Genomic DNA, 20,319 nt, shown 5'->3' on the forward strand with positions numbered 1-20,319 from the left:
GTCTCCGTATCCTCACAGCACTTGAGATAGAGATGGAGGAGGATAAAAACACAAACGCAAACTCTTCACCTCCTTTTTTTGATTTATTTTTCTTTGTTTCCTCCTGTCTTTCTGTTTCTCACGTCACCACACACAGCTGGATGTGAAGAGACTCCACATCTGTGTGTCGTCATCTTTCTCTAAAATACACATTTTTCCAGTGCTGAATCACAAAGTGGATGTACATTTATTTTTAAAGTCTGTTTTTTTTAAAGACATTTAAACTCCAGACATCAGACACATGTGGCGTGCGTCAGAAAAGCCCTCCCCCCTCCACTACTTCCCATTGTCTGTCCCTCATTAGATCTCAATGCAATTGGCCAAGACACCTGCTCCACTCTCTCCTGATTGGATGACGGCAGATGACGTTGCCGCTGCTGCCGGACTGCAGGCACTTTGCTGATGTAAGTACATGTCTATGTCTACGTCTGTGTATGTGTGTGTGTGTGTGTGTGTGTGTGTGTGTGTGTGTGTGTGTGGTGGTGACTGATAAGCAGGTGTAGACACATTAGCCCAACCAGATGGGAAACGAGAAGTCAGACAGGGACACCTAAAGACAGACACCAACCATGTTGTGTTGAAAACTAAAGGCAAAGGACAAAGACAAAAAAGAAAAGGAAGAAGGAGAAGAAAGCAAGAAAGACGTGATGTTTGATGTTTGAAAGACGGGACGCATCAGCTGCTCTGTGAATCCCCCTCTGACAGGGCAGAGCTCTGGTTATGAATAAATTAACATCAGACCAAAAGCACACACGACGGTGCACCGACAGCGATGAGCGCCAAGAATGTGGTGCATGTGAACGGTCAAAAAACAAAAAAACACAACGACAGTTTACATTACAACATCTGCAACATCTGCAAAATACAAGATATCAGATGGTTGTTGAGGTAGAGTGAGCAGCACAGTGTCACATCTTTGATGCTGCAGCTCCACTTCCTGTTTGTTTCTCTAAATATTTGTTTTCCACTCGATGGTTGGTCAGCCCCACACTGAACAAACAGAACGATAATGATAAAACAATGAAATCTAGCGGTAAACAGAGATAAAAGCAGAGGAGAAATCCCGTACGAGCAGCGGCTTTTAGCTTTACAGCTCATATCCTATACACAAGCAATTAAGGAATTGCTCTTTAAATCAATAGAGCCCTTAGTCGCATCATCGTCAGCACGGCTGGTTCCCTCCTTTACGCTGAGCTGTGCTGTGTGTATTCTGCCTCAACTTCCTGTTTCTGCTCCACCAGTAACAATTAAATCTATCTTCTTCACATGTGCACCAACACTGGGGAGTTCATACTGTACGTGTCTGTGAGAAAAACTGTGGAGAACCAAAAAAAAACCTTCTCCTCTGGAGCTCTAGTAACAGTGGCTTGGTGTCAGCCAATCAGAAGAGAGGAGGCTCTAGAGCCTCTATTCTGATTGGCTGACTATTTTCTGAGTGATCCAATGGGGAAAAAATGCAGATTTCCAGTTAAAATACTCAGAGAAACCAAATCCTACAAGTGTTGGATGGTGGGTCCAGGTGGTGGTGGGCGGGGCTTTGTTGTGACATCGTAAAGTCACAGGAAGTCTCGACGGCTGGTTTTAGAGTATTTCTCTGTGAACTGAAACTTTGATACTTTCACAGTATTAATAATAATATACTACTATATATCTTCATACTGTATGGAGCTTTAACACAAGCATCTACCTTTATACTGTATGGAGCTTTAACACAAACATCTGCTTTTATACTGTGGGGCCTTTAAGGGAGTGTTATGATTTGGATCCAATCTTAATGTATAGTTTATTTGAAATACCTGTATAAACTATAACAATATGCTGACATTTCCTCTGGACACTGGAGGTACCGGTGCTGATTTTTATGACTCTGGCTCTTGTCTCATTTGGCACTTAAAACAGTTTATGCAAACTGACTTCAAGTTTTTGATTGTATTGCCTCTTTAATCCCAGAAGTGCCCGGACCGATGATAGTTAGACAGCTACAACTCGACAACAAGTACAGTACTGTAAGTGTAGTGAACTTATGGAGAGAACAGGTCGTGTACACATGTATAGATGTGTATATATAGAGAGGGGGGGTGCAGTGAATTGTGTAAATGAGGACAGTGTTTCTGGCTCACACCAAACACTGTATGATTGTTGACTGCAGCTCTGCCAGAGAGAAGCTCTGGGCCAGAAAAAATGAGGCTGGTGGGTCTTTATCTTGGAGCACGGTTTCAGTTTTCATAATATATCCATGACCTGGAGCTGGAGTGGTAACACACTTAGATTCACATCCTTCTAACAAAACAAAACAAACTTCTTACAAATCAAAAAGCAAAGGGATCATGGCCCATATAGCCAGTTTATGTCAGAAATGTTAAAACGCAGCAGGAACACTCAAATCTGAGCAAACAGTCTGATCCCATAGTCATGTGCACATCCATGGTTGCAGCATCCGATAGGAAATACAGCGCACTTCTCTAATGGTGCCAATTTACCACTATGTAGATCCCCTGAAGCGTTTCCAGTGATGCGGGAATTGTTTCTGTTTTTTATCTTCGCTTTACATGGATTCGACCCGATACTCGTGGCTTTTGGCATTTTAATATGACTCCTGCCATGTATCATATAAAAGATAATTAGCTCTTCCACAGATGTGGCCGTGATGTGATGCTGCAGCGGTCCACGTGGGCGACAAACAACCTCGCATCACTTCACCGCGGCAAGTTAAGCGGCAAACGAAGAGGCGGTTTTTAGGCCCCTCAGCCTTTAAAGTGAAGCAAACGTCTCTTTTCTCCTGCTATTGTCTCAGTGAAACAGTCGCTGACAAGAAACAGACTCAAACACCGGGAGAAATGAGCTTAGTGAGGAGGATTTTCAAAAGCTTACTGCTGTTATGAAACGCCCACAGGATGTCCTGATATACTGTACGGCTTTAAGAGCGATGCAGATGAGTGGAGGATGCTGCTGCTATAACCAGCGTCAGTCCTTTATCATATCATGTACTGTAGGAGGACATCAAGTCCACAACAGCTGCAGCCTTCGCTAACTAGGAATCCACACATTTTTCTTTCTCTGGGTGGGTCATTATCAATTAATCTTCTGTTTATTTTTCCAATTTGACATATTATAGAGTATTTCTGAAGTCTATGAAAAACAAAAGAAAACAGTTGGTTGGTGAAACTCCCCATCACAGTCAGTCAAATGAACAGTACAATGTTATTTTAGATATTAAATTAAAGCAGATATCAGTGGAATGTTTTTGTTAATATAAGTCCTAAATAGTCCTATTTTCCGTCAGCAATCACTTACATGAAGTATTTCAGCCTAAACACGAGTCTCTCCGTCACTGTGCTCTGCTGTAACCCGAGGAGAAAATTTTCCTTGTGGGATACAAGTGTTATCCAATGAGGGGAGAGAACGGCATGAAGGGCTGTGTGTGCAGCCAAGGGATGCGCGTGAATGTGGTGACGTAGCACGAGGACCAATTGATGCCTGACAAGGGCGGGGGCTGCTAACTCATGGTGCGTTCAAGGAAACTCGTACTTTGTGTTTTTCCTTCCTGTGAAGTCATACCAGTTCGATCTGGTACGAGTTCACGGGTCGGAAGTTACGAGTGGCCGTTATAGGGAACTTTCACAGACAACAGGACGGTAAAAACATGAGCTACGGGTTACCTGGAACGCTACCAAGTCGTAGTTGTGACTTGAAGCTGTAACTTACGGTTTCAAAAGCCTGCCTTGAACACAGCATTAGCCGAAACGGCCGTGCCACTGATATCTGCTTTAAGGGGGGTGAAGATAAACTATACTACACTTTATCAGGATAGTGTAAGCAAGGTGATTTTAAAAAGGAAAAAGACAAAAAAAAAAAGAAAACCAAACATATACAGTTTATTTTTATGAATTATAAATCGCTGCAACTTGTATTTTCTATTTACAGTTCCTATATCATCACAGTAAATACTGTTTGTGCAAGCTGAACAGAGGAGTTACCATCTGTCAGGTTATGGAGGATCAAACACAGCACAAAGAGACTATAATCATGCAAACTATTGATAAAATACGAATACATCGCCTCAAAGGAGCCAATAAAGTGATGATGACGTCCAACACTGAAAAACTCACTCGCTACGTCTCTATCTGGACGACATTTTGCCGCAGTGTCCCACCCCTAAACACTTCTTATTGGTTGAAAAGTACACGCTGCTTCCTATTGACAAGCTAGTTAGCAGAGAGAGGAGAATATGAGAGAATTGCATTGAAATAAAATTCAAAAAAATACTCCAAGATGTCAAAAACGGCAACCAGGAAATGTCAGGAATCTAAAAATTGGTTTGTTTACGTCCCTCGATAATTTAATTTGATTTGATAAATGTACTTATTTTGTTATCTATCGGTCCTCTGTCTTTATGGACTTTTTATGTTAACTGTTGTATTGTTTGGGGACTACAGATGTAATTTAGCAGCAGTGCTAAATCCGCTGTATGTACTCATGCACTCACTGTCCATTAATATGCACTGTCCCAACTAAATAAACAAATAAAGTAAGTAAAGTAAGATTGGTTTGGATTCTGAACCAATAGAATATACTCGCAATAAAATCGTCACGCTGCATCAGGACACTTTCGCGCGAGATTTCGTCGCCGGTTCACTCACTCACTGTATGTCAGGATGCGGTGACACGACTTGGAAAACTGGCATCCAAGTGTTCAAGTGTTTTATTTTTACATAAATCAGATATTATGACAATTAAAATGGTTGTTTTTCTGTGTTGGAGCTGAAAGGTAAAAGCTTCTTCTTCTTCGTTCTGACACGTGTGGTCATGAACTTTTAGCAGAAACCAAAAGAACGAGATCACGGACACAAGAGAAATGAGTTTCCTCTGGATGAACCGGTGGATGAGGCATCGGTCCTGGCTGGGTGTCCTCCAGGTAGGAGTAGGAGTCCCCAGGACACATGATAAATAGAAGTCACCTGACCTGAATGTCTCAGAGCTGGAGCTTCCTTCTCGACCTGCTGCCGCGGCGACCTGACCCCGGATTAAGTGGCTCATAACGGACGTGTGGATGTTGTTAGGGCGTCTAATGAGGTGAGGTGGTCCTATTAATAGACGCAATAGTTTTCAGTGTCACGGGAGCTAAATCAACTCCGTCAGCTGACTGTGTCAAGTGTCTGAGACAAGAAGACTAGACTTTCTTCTGTCTTCTAACACACACACACACACATGGACGTCAGGGGTGTGTGTGTGTGTGTGTGTGTGTGTGTGTGTGTGTGTGTCTCCTCCCTGATGCTCACCTTCAAAATGTCCTCTACACTGGAGAAACCCCTCCTACACACACACACACACACACACACACACCTCCTATGTCGTGACTCTGAGCTGGACCTGCGCCACGCATCAACACCTCACCCACTGAGAGCACACACACAGCGTCACACAACATCCCATAATCCTTCTCCCTTTTCATCACCAGCTCACACACACACACACACACACACACACACACACACACACACTCTTCTCCCAGCTTCTTCTCTCATAATCTCTTTCATCCGGATTCACTTCCTCTCCTCCCTCTGTGTCTCTCCAGACTCAGGTGAGTCGTCGTTAGCCGCCACTAACCAGTGTAACACATCTGTATCTCTGATCCAACAGTCGGGAATCGAGCTGCATGGACTGGAAAATAAAATACGGATTCTGGTTTCATTTAGTTTTGACCTGTGAATCTTGAATCCAACAATGTTATTGGACAACGAAACAGTGAAGTAAAGTTTTCACACTTGTGCATCAACACAATGGAACCTAATACATACTATACTGTAGTGATACAGTAATATAATGCAAATATAAGGTAATATATGCAAATATGCATACAAATACAGGTACTTTCTTATAGCGCTGCTGTCCCAGCACAAACACATATGAAATAAAGGAGATGACCAATCAAAACAGCCCCTGTTATAAAAAAAAAAATAGCTGAGAGAATCACAAAAACAGACACAGTTTGATGATTTTCTTTGATTTAAATGACAGTAAATGTCATTTTCAGTGGCACAAGTTGGAGAAAAGAAGCCATTTAAGGGAAGTCACCTCCGACTTAACCACCATGACTGTTTAAATAAAGACCATCCATGAAATAATCAAAGGAATAATCAATAATGTACGGATAGATATTTCTAAGACAGCTGCAGAAAAACCTGCAGTTTCTGTTCAAAGTGGTTCCAAAAATCCCAACACAACAAAACAACCCTGACAGGACTGTGACGAATGACATCGGCTCTAACCGTAAAAGCTGCAAACACACACACAAACACACCAAAGTGTCTCATTTCACTCTGATTAACTCAATATGTTGTGACGTCACCGTGCTGAATGCTAATCTGGAGAAAGGGAAAAACAAAAACAGCGGTGTGTGTCAGTGCAATGAGAAGGCAGGACGGGATAAATCTGCTGAGATAAGTGTGTGTGTGTGTGTGTGTGTGTGTGTGTGTGTGTGTGTGTGTGTGTGCATGTGTGTGTGTGTGTGTGTGTGTGTGTGTGTAATGAATGGACTGTCCCAGTTCTTAGTGTCGATCTTCCACTGCAGAGGAGAGGAGAGAGCTGCAGGAGGATAAAAAGCCTAACTAACAACATCCTCATCATCTCTGTCATCCTCTCTCTCTTCCTCTCTCTCTGCCCACTCTCCATCAGCTTCCTCCTCTTTTCCCGCTCTCCCACTTCATCCCCCCCTCTCCTTCATCCCCCCTCCTCCTCCTCCTCCTCTCTCTCTCTATGTCTTCCCTAACTCCCCTTCATTTTCAATTTGATTTCATCCTCTCTTCCTATCTCTTTTTTGCAGTGTGTTGTAGATGTGTTCCCCCACATCACATCCCCTCCTCTCCTCCTCCTCCTCTTCGTCTTCCCCCCCACCACCATCCACCAATCACGATGCCCGACAGGCTCTGCACCAATCCCCCCGGCCCAGAACCCCCCCACCCCCCCACCTCTCGACACAGTGAACGTCGTAGCTACAAAACACTTCCCTCTCCATCTCCTCCATCTCTCCTCCTTCACCCCCTTTTCTTTTCCTTCCAGACTTCATCTTTGCCTTTTATTTCTACGCTGCCCTCCTTCCACTCCTCTGCTCTGTAATGGAGTCGTTGTATAATTCATAACGCTCCCCCCGACCCCCCTCCTCCTCCTCCCACAGTCAGGTTACTCCTCTCTGACTTTGTCGTCTCTCTGCTGCCGTCATCGGTCTCTCCACATCTGGAGCTCCAGATTGTGGATGTTTTGTCGTTAACAACATCGACATCTCACACACACAGAACATCCCTCTTCGTTCTTCTGATGCTGCTTCGTGATCGACAGCCACCGATTTGGCGTTTTCAACCGTTGGTGCGATTCTCTCATGCACTGTCAAACCGAAGCCGAACATCTGCAGAGAGGAAGTCGTCGACAGAAAGAGAAAGTCGCACTAATCATCTCTTCGTCATCTCCCACTCTGCAGATCATCATCCTCGCCGAATATTTTTGCATCGTTTAACTCGAATAAATCCCCCGATGAACCCGTTGAATGTCACCGTGCAGACTTGACATGCAAAGTTAGCAGCTGTAGATGGTGAACGAACAGAGGAGCAGACAGAAACCAGATCCATGATCAAAGCTCATGTTGCAGCTGGATGCAAAACTGTTTGCTAAACATTCGACATAACAGAATTGTAAAGTGATTATAAATCAATGTTATTCACCAAAGTGTCCAAAAAAAAACAAATTAGGTTAGGTAAAGTTCCATTGATCTCTTATGCTTTTCTATTTCCACTCACAGTTACATATCAATATTTCTATTACGTTTGTATTGGACCCTGTGTTTCTGCTTCACCACCAGTTTCCTTATGGGGACAGACAGCGATTGATTATGTGACTGATCAGATTGGGAGAGAAAAGGAGGGGGAATGTGAAGCAGCTGGGGGCAGGAGGGCTCAACTAATGATTATTACCATTATTCATTATTTTTGATAATTTACTCCCTCAATTTATCAGCCAATTTTCTGGTTTATGCATCAGGAAAAAAATGGTCATTATAATTTCCCTTGAGCTCTTTAGACATGTTTGTTTGACTGTTTCAGAAATGGTTATTATCTATTATTGGTATATTAATTAAATCTTCAAGATGTTTTGCGTTAAAAATGAATTGTTAGTTGTTGCATGTTTTCTTGCATTAGTTAATCACAGCATGCATCAATGTGGACAAAGTATTATTATAAATAATAATTTTAAAATCAATCAAAACATTACAAAAACTAGCCCTGAATGTTATTTATTAATAATCATATAAATGTAAAGCATCTGTTTGTTATTGTTGACCTCAGAGTTGAAGTTTTCTGAACTACTGCACAAGTCAATTCTTATTTTTAACAGTTTTTTCAAAAAATTCGCAAAATAAATTCAGATAAAATTCAGTTTTTCCCCCTCCAAACACACACAGTATCATCCTCTTCCATTACTAATATACACGCTGTATGCAAATATCAAGTCTATTTATAGAGAAAAAAGAGTGAAATGTAAAGGGGTGAATATTTTAACGGGCAGCAGAGGACGAAGACAAAGAGACACTCACAACGATCGGGCTGCAAATATGAATCTTGGCTTAAATACGTGTCGGGGGATTAATATGGTACAATGGCTGGTCTCAGGGGACCTCTGTGTGTGTGTGTGTGAGAGAGAGAGAGAGAGAGAGAGAGAGAGAGAGAGAGAGAGAGAGAGAGAGAGAGAGAGAGAGAGAGAGAGAGAGAGAGTCTGTGTGTGTGTAGCCCCACCACCACCCCCAGTCCCAGAAGCAGAAGTGTGGCAGAACAATACAGCCTTCTGCCAGCTGACAGAGATGCAGGAGGGAGGGAGGCATGTGAAGGGAGGAGGAGTGGGGGGGGGACAAAAAAAAGATAAAAAGAGATAGGATGGAGGGTGGGGGGTGGAGGGGCAGAGAGGAGGAGGAGGCTCTATAGCTGAAAACTGCCAGAATCGAGTCCTTTCCCAAAAATAAACCTCAGAGGAAGAAAAAGAAGAAGCAGCAGCAGCGACTGCGCCCCCCAAAACTCCCTCCCCTCCTCCCCTCCCCTCCACTCAACGATTCTCCTTTCCCTTCAGAGTAAGAGACATGTCAGACAGGCTTCATATACGACCGACCTGGGTGCAGGATACGGTTCGGAGAGGGGAAACCTCCACGTGAAACCGTGTCCTCATTATTCTGTGGTGACAAAACAACAAGACACTTTTTTAATCACGTCGAGTTGTATGGAGGAGGGGGAGGAGGTGGAGAGAGGGGGGGCGTCGGGTGTGCAAAGTGTTTCTCACATCAGAGACAAGAGTTCGCAACCCGACTGTGAGTCTGTGGTTCGTTTCAGGCTTCGAGAGCACGTCGGTAAAGGTTAGAGAGAGGGCACAGTTTCTGTAAAGTAGTCAAAGGAATTGTTCAACATTTTGGCAAATTGGCCCATTGCCATAATCGCTATAGTCTTAGCAGTAGGTTCGTTACCTTTATTTGTCGGTACAAGCTATTTTTAGAACGGCGGAGCAGAGCCGCCAGCTGCTCAGAGCTACGCTACGGAGGCTAATGGGATTTCTTGGTTTCCCTCATCAAACTCATCAAATACACAATCCAACAACTCCAAAACACTCTGGTGGACAAGTTGTGACCTGCACATTCACCACGCTACAGAGTTGTTTTAAAGGTAAATGCAGAGACTGCTTGATGAAAAACTGCCCCCGACGGGAACGCGCATCAGCGGTTTTGCATGAATTTACCTCTAAAACAACTCTGTCTGGTAACGTTCTGTTATTATCTCATAGCGTGGTGAATGTGCAGGTCACAACTTGTCCACCAGAGCGTTTTGGAGTTGTTGGATTGTGTATTTGATGAGTTTGATGAGGGAAACCAAGAAATCCCATTAGCCTCCGTATTGTAGTTCTGAGCAGCTCGCGGCTCTGCTCCGCCGTTCTAAAAATAGCTTGCACCGACAATAAATTACTATGACTATAGCGATTATGGCAATGGGCCAATTTGCCAAAATGTTGAACTATCCCTTTAATAAAAACACTGGGTCTAGTTTTTCTGAATTAAATCAAAAATTAACAAAGTTACTTCCATTCATGTCGTGATTGTGCACCTGTGTGTGTGTGTGTGTGTGTGTGTGTGTGTGTGTGTGTGTGTGTGCTGTTGGAGACAAAGGACAGACTGGAGGTCAGGAGAAGCCGCCGTCTGGAGTCGCGCCATCACTAAAAGCATGAGGTCCGAAAAGATAAAAGGAAAGGAGTGGGCGAAGGGGAAGTGATGCCAACAGCTCTGAGAGAGTGAGTAGTGTTTTCATTACACTTCTAACGTCTTGGGGCCCATTTGGATACACACACACACACACACACACACACACTGATTTTTGCCAATTTCAGCCCCAACATCGCCGTCTTCCTCGGCCGTGGAAGGTCAAAGCCCCTCAGACTCTCACAGCTTTCTGCACGAATATCAATAATCGTGGTTGTAAGTTTTCCACATGGATGATGAATGATGCTTCGAGTACAGGAAAAGAAGATAATTTCCCAGCATGCATTGGACATTAAAGACTGATATGTGGTTTTAGCGGCCAAGATTATCAGCCTTTAAGCCCTTTAAGCTCCAACGGCCCCGTCGCCAACACACTGAGACATAAAGAAGAAGTCAGTCATCATCACCATGACGGGACAACTGGTTTTAGCTTTAAAGTCGTGGCTCAACAGCGTGTTTATTTGAAGCGTGTAGCTAATGTAGCTCTAATGGCAGCTGGGCTCCGTGGTGCTCCTAATGCACGGCTTTTTGTTTTTCAGCTTCCTGTAAGAGCCATCAACGCAGCGGTGCTGTAGTGTACACAACACTGGATGCATTACTAAAATCAATCAAAAAGCAAACACCACAGTCTGTGTGCATGATGGAGCAAGATCCAAATATCACAGCTTTCACTTCTACATTTCACTAAAACTCAAGTCCAGGAATGTGCATGATCATTTATTCATTCAGGGAAAGAAACACTGAGACAATAAAGTCCAGATTCATGAAGAATGCCCTCATATTTAACCACCATCATCAGCTCTGATTACTTTTTAATATAAATGTGTGACTATATAGATTTTAAACTCACAAACAAAGAATTAAACTACTTATTGTAAATAAAACTCTTGCAGTACCTTCACAGCCCACTAGGGGGGAGAGGAAAAAAAACACTGTTTAAAAGGTGCAGGGGTCATGCTAACTGTTTCCATATACCTCCAGTCTTTATGCTAAGCTACGCTGCTAACATCTAGGTGAGACTGACCTTGATCTTCCCGTGTCGACAAATCAAATCAGTGTGCTTCCTTTAAAGGTATAGTTCAACAGAAATCCCATTAGCCTCTGTAGCGTAGCTCTGAGCAGCTCACGGCTCTGCTCCTCCGTTCTAAAAATAGCTTGCACCAACAATTAAAGGTAACAAACCTACTGCTATGACTATAGGGATTATGGCAATGGGCCAATTTGCCAAAATGTTGAACTATCCCTTTCAGAGAGAGTGAGAATTGTAAAATAAATGTGGAGTCTTTGGCGTCGACATTGATATCTACAGTAGCGTAGTACTCTGTCTAGAAGAAGCAGAGTCAGGTATAGAGAGAGAAAGACAGAGAGAGGGAGGGAGGTGGCATGAGGTGAGGTGAGGTGAGGCGAGAAAAAGAAAAAGAAAGGTAATTGAGGCGACGTGATCCGAGGAGGGAGAGGAATTTTCTTTTCTTTTTTTTTAGACCCTGGTGCCAAGAAGTGGCTCTGAGCAGACAGCGTTATAGATTTACCTTGAGCCATGAGGCCAGGAGAGCTGATATCCCCTCTTACAACATTACGCTACCAACGCCGGGAAACTGCTGATGATGCCACCCCTATACACACACACACACACACACACACACCTTACTACAGCAGCACGTTTCTCCTCACCTGTTGCCCTGTCATCATAAACACTGTGATCGTCGAGGTCGGAGGAGCACGCGCCTCCGTTACTGGTCTATTACATTCGTGCTACTCTGATTCCTCAATGTCAAAACTCAAAAGAAGAAGTTGGATTTTTTTCTCTCTCAGCGCTGAGACGAGAGGACGTCGCTGTGCAGCAGATTTCTTTACAGATCATTAGCCGCTGCGTTGGTACACGCTGTGGGCTGTTCTACACAGAGACGTGATCTTTCCTGTTCGACGCTCAAAGAATTTAAGATGGAGAGGAGGATTAATAGTCGTTTCTGTTGAGATTTAGTTGCTTTTATATAAAATGAATACGGTTAATTACATTTAACCACCAGTTTTAAAATCCTGATGCAGGAGACATCAGGGAAATGACCCATTGTGTTCATTCAAAAGCCTTAAACCAGCTCGGTTTTAATACTAAGGGTCTTTCGTATCAGTGACTGAGTGGTGTGACATTACAGCAGTGCAAAACCTTGAAAGTATTAAAAGAAACCACGAGGAGATATGTGTTGGTAAATGAGACCGTCCTCCTCGTGCAGAGGAAACGAGCCCATAGGTCGACTGAGCAAGCAGCTTATTACGTCCCCGTAGTTTTGTGTTATTGTTAGGCGGCCCCCAGGTCGCAGCGGTAATTACGACGGGCCCTTAGGAGGAAGGGAAGGAAGTCAGGTGACCAACAAGACTAACGAGCGACAAAAGCCACCGACGGGTCGACGAAAAACACAGGAGACCGCTGCTTTGTTTCCGTCGTTTAATTTTATCCACGACTGTTCCACAACTGCTGTAATCATGACAACAGAGGGTATCTATGGTCGTTTAGGTCAAAACAGATCGGAGAAACAGAGCAGGTCAGATCCCCGACCTGGGTTTTCCACCAGAGGAAGTTTTACCTCCACAAGCTTTTAACTTCCTCTAGGTTCAAGGTTTTTTTTTTTCCATGGCTGTTGCAAATGGGTCAAAGCGTACCAGCTTTTGCTCCACTGTAATTTGGTTGAGGTTTGCAGTCGACAATAATCAACAACACGGAGAAGCTCAAGAGAATTTACAACCAACGGACGGACGATCTGGGCCGAGCTGCAGGAAAATTAACAATAATCCAGCAGGAGAGACTTTACCCGGGGAAAGTTACAGGACATTAGTCAATGGGAAACTTCCAATCATGGAAGCGTCTAAAAGTTTACCAACAAAAAACTAGCATTGATTTTTCAGATTTTTCTATAATGGTCATTTTGAATTATGTCAATTTTACTTCATTGACACTCGAATAATTCATTTTCAAATTAATATTATGCCTTTAATGATAAAGTAGTTCCAGTAGAGAAAGAGAGTCAGGGAATAGACAACTTCCTGCAAAGGCCTCAAAAAGCCTGTTCGGTATACAGTCTAACTTTACGGAGGAAATCACCCACTGATGTAGCTGCTCGCACTTTACAGGCATCTACACAAAACAAATCATATGATGTCAAATCTTATTCTCTTTGGAGGTTAAATGAAAGTAACCAATATTTCTGTCTGAAATGTGGAGCAGCAATATAAAGTAACACAAAATGGAAAAAAAAAAATCAGGTAAAGTAACTCAGTTCAGGGCAGTAACTGAGAAAATATACTTAGTTACTTTCCACCACTAAATAAATAAAAATACTTGGTTTGGGTTTTTGTGGTCAAACACAGGAAGTCACGTCTCTATCCATTTTGACCTTGATGCAAATGAGGTCATCGCTATTGACTCTTTGTGACAGGTGGCTAACCCTCAGCTAATGATGGCCTCGGGCTGGTCAGCAGTAACACACACACACACACACACACACACACACACACACACGAACAAACACACAAATGTACTGCACACACACACACGCAGAGAAACAGATGATTTTAAGTCGAGGCTCGGTCTCAGTTCGACAAATAAAAAACACACAAAGTTGTTCAAACGCTTCGTGTCGGCTGATGAACATGTTTATATTTCTGCCAAATGAAGCCGTCAGTGCAGTGACGACGGTTATTGATCTGAAGTCAGACCTATTGATCAGCTCATGCATGTGTGTGTATGTGTGTGTGTGTGTCTTAACTTTGTCCTTGCACAGCAACACACATAGACATATAGACACACACACACATGCATAAAAACAGCCCACACCTACAGTAACCGCAGGGTGTGACTGACTGACTGCTGCTGATGCTTCCTCCTCCTCCCTCCCGGATTCAAACACCTCTAACGCCAAAAACGTCCATCGATTCGCAACGCACAAACACACACAAACACACACACACACACATGAATTTCAGCAGAGGGAGATGTGTTGGCATGAAGGAAGACAAGAAAGTTCACATGGAGACACACAAACACACACACACAACCCAGATTTCTGTATATAATGAAACCAAAAAACCCAAAAAAGTGTGCGTGTTTGTTTGATCAAGACGCATTTTCTTTATAACTCAGTATATGTGAACATTTCTGCCTCTAACACACACACACACACACAGACACACACAACATATTAATAGCCACAGCGCAGCCTCAAACACCCGTCTCTCTCTCTCTCTCTCTCTCTATCCTGCGCGGCTGAATCCTGTTATCTTTTCTTTTCTTTCCCCCGACCATCCATCTTTCTCTGTCTCTTTCACCCACCCACCCCTCACCCTCAGTATTCCCACAGGGACCACCCCTCTTATCCCGCTGCAATGGGTGTGTGTGTGTGTGTATGTGCATGTCTAAAACAGCGTGTGTGTGTGTGTGTGTGTGTGTGTGTGCATGTCTAAAACAGCGTGTGTGTGTGTGTGTGGAGGCTGCATCATGACAAAAGAACCCCCTAGATGCCTCTTTCTCTCTGGTGTCCACTCTATTCCTGCGTTACTTTCCCACTTTTCCTCCATCACCTGCCTTCCTTCCTTCCTTCCCATAGATACTAACTCCTCACCCTCCTCCTCCTCCTCCTCCACCCCAACGCCTCTGCTTCCTCCTCCACCCCAAGCTTTTTCTCGTCTCCTCTCTACCTTTTTCTTGGCTTCGCGGCCCGCGCGCTTCTTCGCCCTCTTCTTCTCCTTCTCGTCCTCGACAGCGTTGAGGTTCTCGTCCGCCTTTTTCTTCAGCTGCGAGGCAGCGTGCGCCATGCTGCTGCTGCTGCTGCTGCTGCTGCTGCTGCTCCAGTCCAATTAATCCTCACAGGTGAAGAAGGGATGAATGGAGGGATGGACTCAAAAGTCTTCCCCTCTCTTCTTCTTCCTCTTCTAGCTCCTAATTATCTCTCTTTTTGTGCTCTCTCCTCCTCCTCTTCCTCCTCAGCGGCAGCGGCGGCGGTGCTTTTGTCAGAAAAGGGAGCCCTCACAGGTGTGCGAGGGGAAGGATTTTCCCTCTACTCGTTTTTCAAGACTTCCCCCCCTTTCTTTTGTTCCAGCTATCCACTCCACTGTGCGGATGTAAAGGTCCAGGTTGGGGCAGCAGGACGCAGACAGGACATGCTCCTTCTCGTTTCACCTCCCCAAAGATCCAACGCTGAGAAGACACAGCTGCTTCTTCTGCTCAGTGCTCAAAGTGCAAAATAAGTGCCAGTGATAGCAGATAGAAAAAAAAACAAAGCACTGTATTCATATGATCCACAGTCTGGAGAAATTGTCCTCTTGTTTAAGAATAATGTATAAAAACAGCTCAGTCACAGGGATAATAGTGGTTATAATAGAGCTCCAGGGTTGGAGATCTAAAAAAAAAAGAAGGGGCTCAAGCTGCAGCCCCTAACCCAGCAGAGAGCTCTGCTGGCTGGGTAAATAGACTGGTCCTGCTGCCTGCTTGACTGGTTCCCAGAGCCGGCTGCCTGCACCTGAGCACTGAGCCATCCCCTAGTGTATACACACACTCACACACACACTCACATATACACACATGCACACATCGTCCGTGACGTCTCACCGGGACATATGAACAGCAGGGAAATGACAGTGGAAAGGAGGCTGAGATAGGAGGAGGAGGAGGAGGAGGAGGAGGAGGGAAGGAAAGAAGGAGGGAGGGGTGAGAGCAGCTAGGACAGCAGGAGCAAATAAAAAAAAAGAAAAAAGAAAAAAGGAGGGAGTAGGGATGGATGAATACCTCTGCTCAGCACCAGCTGGCTATGGCTGAGAGATAAAGAGAGAAAGGGAGGATGAGGCGGCTCACAGGGAACACACAGTCCACAGACACGCTGGGCGCTCGGTGCAGGAGGTGTGCAGCCATGATGCTCCTGTTATGAAACTTATAGTTCACTCAGCCTCCTCATTATTTCCATCCCTACTGTTTGTTTTTTTCCTTTTTTGTCACAGTCACACCAAAACAAGCAAGCTGATATCACAGCTTTTAATTAGGCTTTGTTTGTTTGAGTGCTAACCATCTTGAATTTTACCCTTTTTCTGCACATGTAAATATAAATACCTCCTGTATTATTCTGTTGCTCTTCCTTCTTATTAAAGCTTCATACAGTATAAAGGTAGACGTTCGTATTAAAGCTCCATACAGTATAAAAGGTAGATGTCCATGTGTAGTGTGATTATAAAGCAGCTCTAGGTTCTATATTAACACTGTGAAAGTATCAAAGCTTCAGTCCACATAGAAACGCACACAGCCTGTATTCAGAAACTGAGCCTTAAAACCAGCCGTCAGGACTTCCTGTCACTTTGTGATGTCACAACAAAGCAGTCGTTTACAACAAGCCCCCAGACCACCATCCAACACTTGCAGGATTTGATTTCTTTAAATGATTTGATTTCTTTACAGTAAATGTTTAACCTGAAATCTGCTCCTTTTTTTTATTGGGTCACTCAGGAAAACAGTCAGCCAATCAGAAGAGAGTTTGACAGGCTCCTCTCCTCTGATAGGCTGACACTGACTTATTGTTACTAGAGCAACAGAGAGAAGCTGAGAGGAGATGTTGAACTCTCAAAGATGGTTTTAGTCCTAATTAAACTACAAATATATCATCTTTTGGATCAGATTTTGTGGAGTTTCTTATTGAATCAGGTGTTTTGATATTATACAATATAAATGAGTCCCTTAGAGTTCAACTTACAGATACTACAACATAATTGAAATAACCAATTATATGACATTTGAGATGCTTCTGAATATTTCTCTATTGCCATTGATAGTGACAATGTTACAGACAAGTAAGTAAGACAATACTGTGTTATGTGTAAACGTTTTAATCCAAAATAATGATTCTGGGGAAAAACCACAAACATTTGAGTCGAGTTTAGGACAAGAGAAACTAGAGGAGGTATACACTCTGGCTGCTGAGGATCAATTATTAAGAAACTGATGTATTATTCATGATGAATTGATACAGATGTGGGGGAATCAGGACTCAGGGGGAGGCCATTAGGATTTCACTGCAATTAGCTGCTTTCGAGGAAAAACATCAGCTGTATGCATTCATTTGTTGTATGAGAAGAAAATACATATAAAATGGTTGTAGATATTTGTAGATGTACAGGACTTGTTACCTGTGCATCAGTGTGTGTGTGTGTGTGTGTGTGTGTGTGTGTGTGTGCATGTGTGGGACGAGTGTTGGTATGAGCTTATGTCTGTACACTGCAGTCTTTGAATATTAACAATATACAGGAGAGAGGGGTGGGTGGGACTGAAGCCCATGTGACCGCAGATCAAGCTTCCTATTGGCTGCCAGGGAAGAAAGAGAGAGCTATCACTGGCAGCGGGGGTAAAGACGTCTCGCCCACAAAACGACAATAACAAAAGGAGCAGGAGGAGGAGGCGTCTCAACACAAACAACCTGCATTTAATGATTACTATCACCACCTCTTGTTTTGTGTTTCCTTAAAGCAGAAGAGCCTGTTCCTTAGTTTGACCTGTGAGATTTCCTGACATGTGCGATTTCACGTGTGCAGTTTGCCGGAGGATGATGTATAGGCTACAAGTGCAGTCTATGGGGATATCACATGTTTTACTGTATGTGTTATATTTACATAACCTTTAAGTGGAACAGACAGGCGTGTGCCCCAGATATTTTCCCTCTGGATACGAGCCAGTGAGAGTGAATGAACTTGGGCCTGACTTGAATGGCATTAACTGCAGGATTTAATGTAAACAAGACTGTATAGTAGTATACTCTCCGTTGTGGAGGGAGTCTGAGTGAGTAAATCTCCCAAAGAAGATGAAGTGATGAAGAATTAACATATTTACAGATCTCTTCAGCTCATTTCCTCCATCATAACAACAATGCAGGGGCCGACCTTGTATATAACTCACTATTTAAGTTGATTTAAGGCTTTTTATTGGTTAACAACACTATGCATAATTCAGAACTAATTGACAAGCGAGTGAGCCAAAGCCTCGGCTCCACGTCCCATATATTATACGAGTATGTTGTTTATATAAATAGTATAAAAATGAGTCCCTTATAGACAGAGCAGCCAACTCTAAACTCCTTCAGAAACTCAGAGGTAACACCACAGATTAACAGTCTGATGTGGTTCATTCAAACCTGCAAGGCTTTGACAACATCACATCATGCATCATGGATCGTCCCGTCACCATCATCAGAGGTGTTAGTCCAACTAAACCTGGGCTTTTCAAATACTGTACATGGAAACATGCTAGTCTGACTGAAACTGCACTAAATCAAGTTTCTCAAAGTCGCCCAGATAATGCAGTTGCATGTTTATACCTCGATCGGACGCTAATGAGACTTATTGCTTTGGGCGTGCTGCTCCCACCACTCAAACTGCCACCAGTTTGCTGCCTGCTTACTTGTTTGCTAGTTTTTTGGTAGGAGACATACAGTAGTAATAGGTCGATGAAAAAAGGTCCAAAATACCAACGAGATGCGAGGTTTAAGTCAATAATCGTTATGTTTTTAAACAGGTTGTCTTGGCGCCTGCAGTCACATCTTTCATCCATGATCTTTAGGTGTTTATTCTGACACATGCTCAAACATAAAGTGAAATTAAGCACTAATTTCCAGGCCACCCTACATCTGAGGCTAATCACAGAGCAGACCTCAGTTACTGCACCAGTAATAAGTCATCTGTCAGACACGGGCTTCAGATAGCATTTATTAGCCTAATCCCCTCATTATCTCCATCTGTAAGAGAAGCTTATGAAGTGGATGTACCAACCGGCTCCTTAAAGGCCTTCGAATTACCAGCAGGTGATTTCTCTCTACACGGATCAAGAAATTTAAAAACCAGCCTTCAACAAAAGACGACGATGTCTAAAGGTTTAAAGTTTGGACTGCCGTCTCTGCAGTGATATGATTATACTTTCATTTTCATTTCACTTCACATCCTCCCTGCTCTAAGAAGCAGCCAGCTCAGGAGAAACGTCTGGTCTGTGGATGTGGGTCAGACTCAGCAGCAGCAGAGAAGCCACTCAGTCACATTACTTCTTTGTTTACTTTCTCATTTTCCTCCATTCTTCCATCACAGCTCTGTTTTTCCTTCCTTTATCAATCTTTCTGTCCCTGTGCTGCTGATGTGACCACGGCTAATGCTAACCGCCGCCTGCAGCAAACTGCTGAGTGCACACGACCATGAAACTGCAGCTCATCAAGCGTGTGTGCTACCGGTCTCCACAGGGTAGAGCGCAATATCGCAGTAGGTATGACCTGGAGGGGTAATTATTTCACATAATACCCCATGTACACAGTATAACAGCATAAATGTTTACAAAAAACACTAAAAGTAAGTCGGATTGGAGCAATTTTAACTATGGATTACTGCATTTTAGTGATTGGTTGTCATAAAATGTCTGAAAATGTCCCTGAGCCCAAGCTGATACCTACAATAAATCGCTTTTATGTGTCACAAAAAACCGAGCTGCAAATATTTAACATCTGTTTGTTGAATATTCACTCATAATCACACACACAAACTGTGCACACACTCTCTCATGAGGCACAAATCCAAAACGTTTGAGTCTAATGGTTCAGGGAGGGGCCGTAAAAGGATTATCGATTACTCTGCCAATTACTTTTATGATCGATCAATTACTTGGCTTATGGAAAACAACAACCAAGACTTCCTAGAATGCAATTTGACCCCCATCATGCTTATTTGGCTTCCATTGTGAACCATCCAAAAACATAAAGATCTTTAAGTTTCTATCACAGAAGATGAAGGTGAAATTCCACAGTCACTATTTGCAATCACACAGAAAAGTCTGGAAGAAACCAAAAATAAAAGTAGGCACAAGATAATAAAACGGGCACCAAATGAGACAATATGTTATTTATCCACCAGGAGGAGAGGCCAGTCTTTCTGCCAGTAACTAAATAAATGACTTGGCTGAGGTGTAAATGTGATGAGAGGTGAATGACAAAGCA

At 43.4% G+C, this 20,319-nt stretch overlaps 1 protein-coding gene across 37 annotated transcripts in view; it reads right to left on the minus strand.

Moving 5' to 3' along the window:
* Window positions 1-20,319, minus strand: part of LOC146967258 (ankyrin-3-like) — a 167,762-nt gene that overhangs the window by 102,338 nt on the left and 45,105 nt on the right. For 30 of the 37 annotated variants that reach the window (XM_085762401.1, XM_085762437.1, XM_085762428.1 and 27 more), the window contains exon 1: window positions 15,011-15,142. The exons of the other annotated variants lie outside the window; for them this stretch is intronic. In XM_085762401.1, the coding sequence (XP_085618527.1) occupies window positions 15,011-15,127 (117 nt within the window). In that variant the 5' untranslated portion in view covers window positions 15,128-15,142. Of the gene's footprint in view, window positions 1-15,010; window positions 15,143-20,319 lie in introns of those variants that run through there. 37 annotated transcript variants of the gene reach the window in all.

The sequence above is a fragment of the Trachurus japonicus genome, chromosome 19 (assembly GCF_045865225.1).
Source record: "Trachurus japonicus isolate A0001 chromosome 19, Traja_1.0".
Lineage (NCBI taxonomy): Eukaryota > Metazoa > Chordata > Actinopteri > Carangiformes > Carangidae > Trachurus > Trachurus japonicus.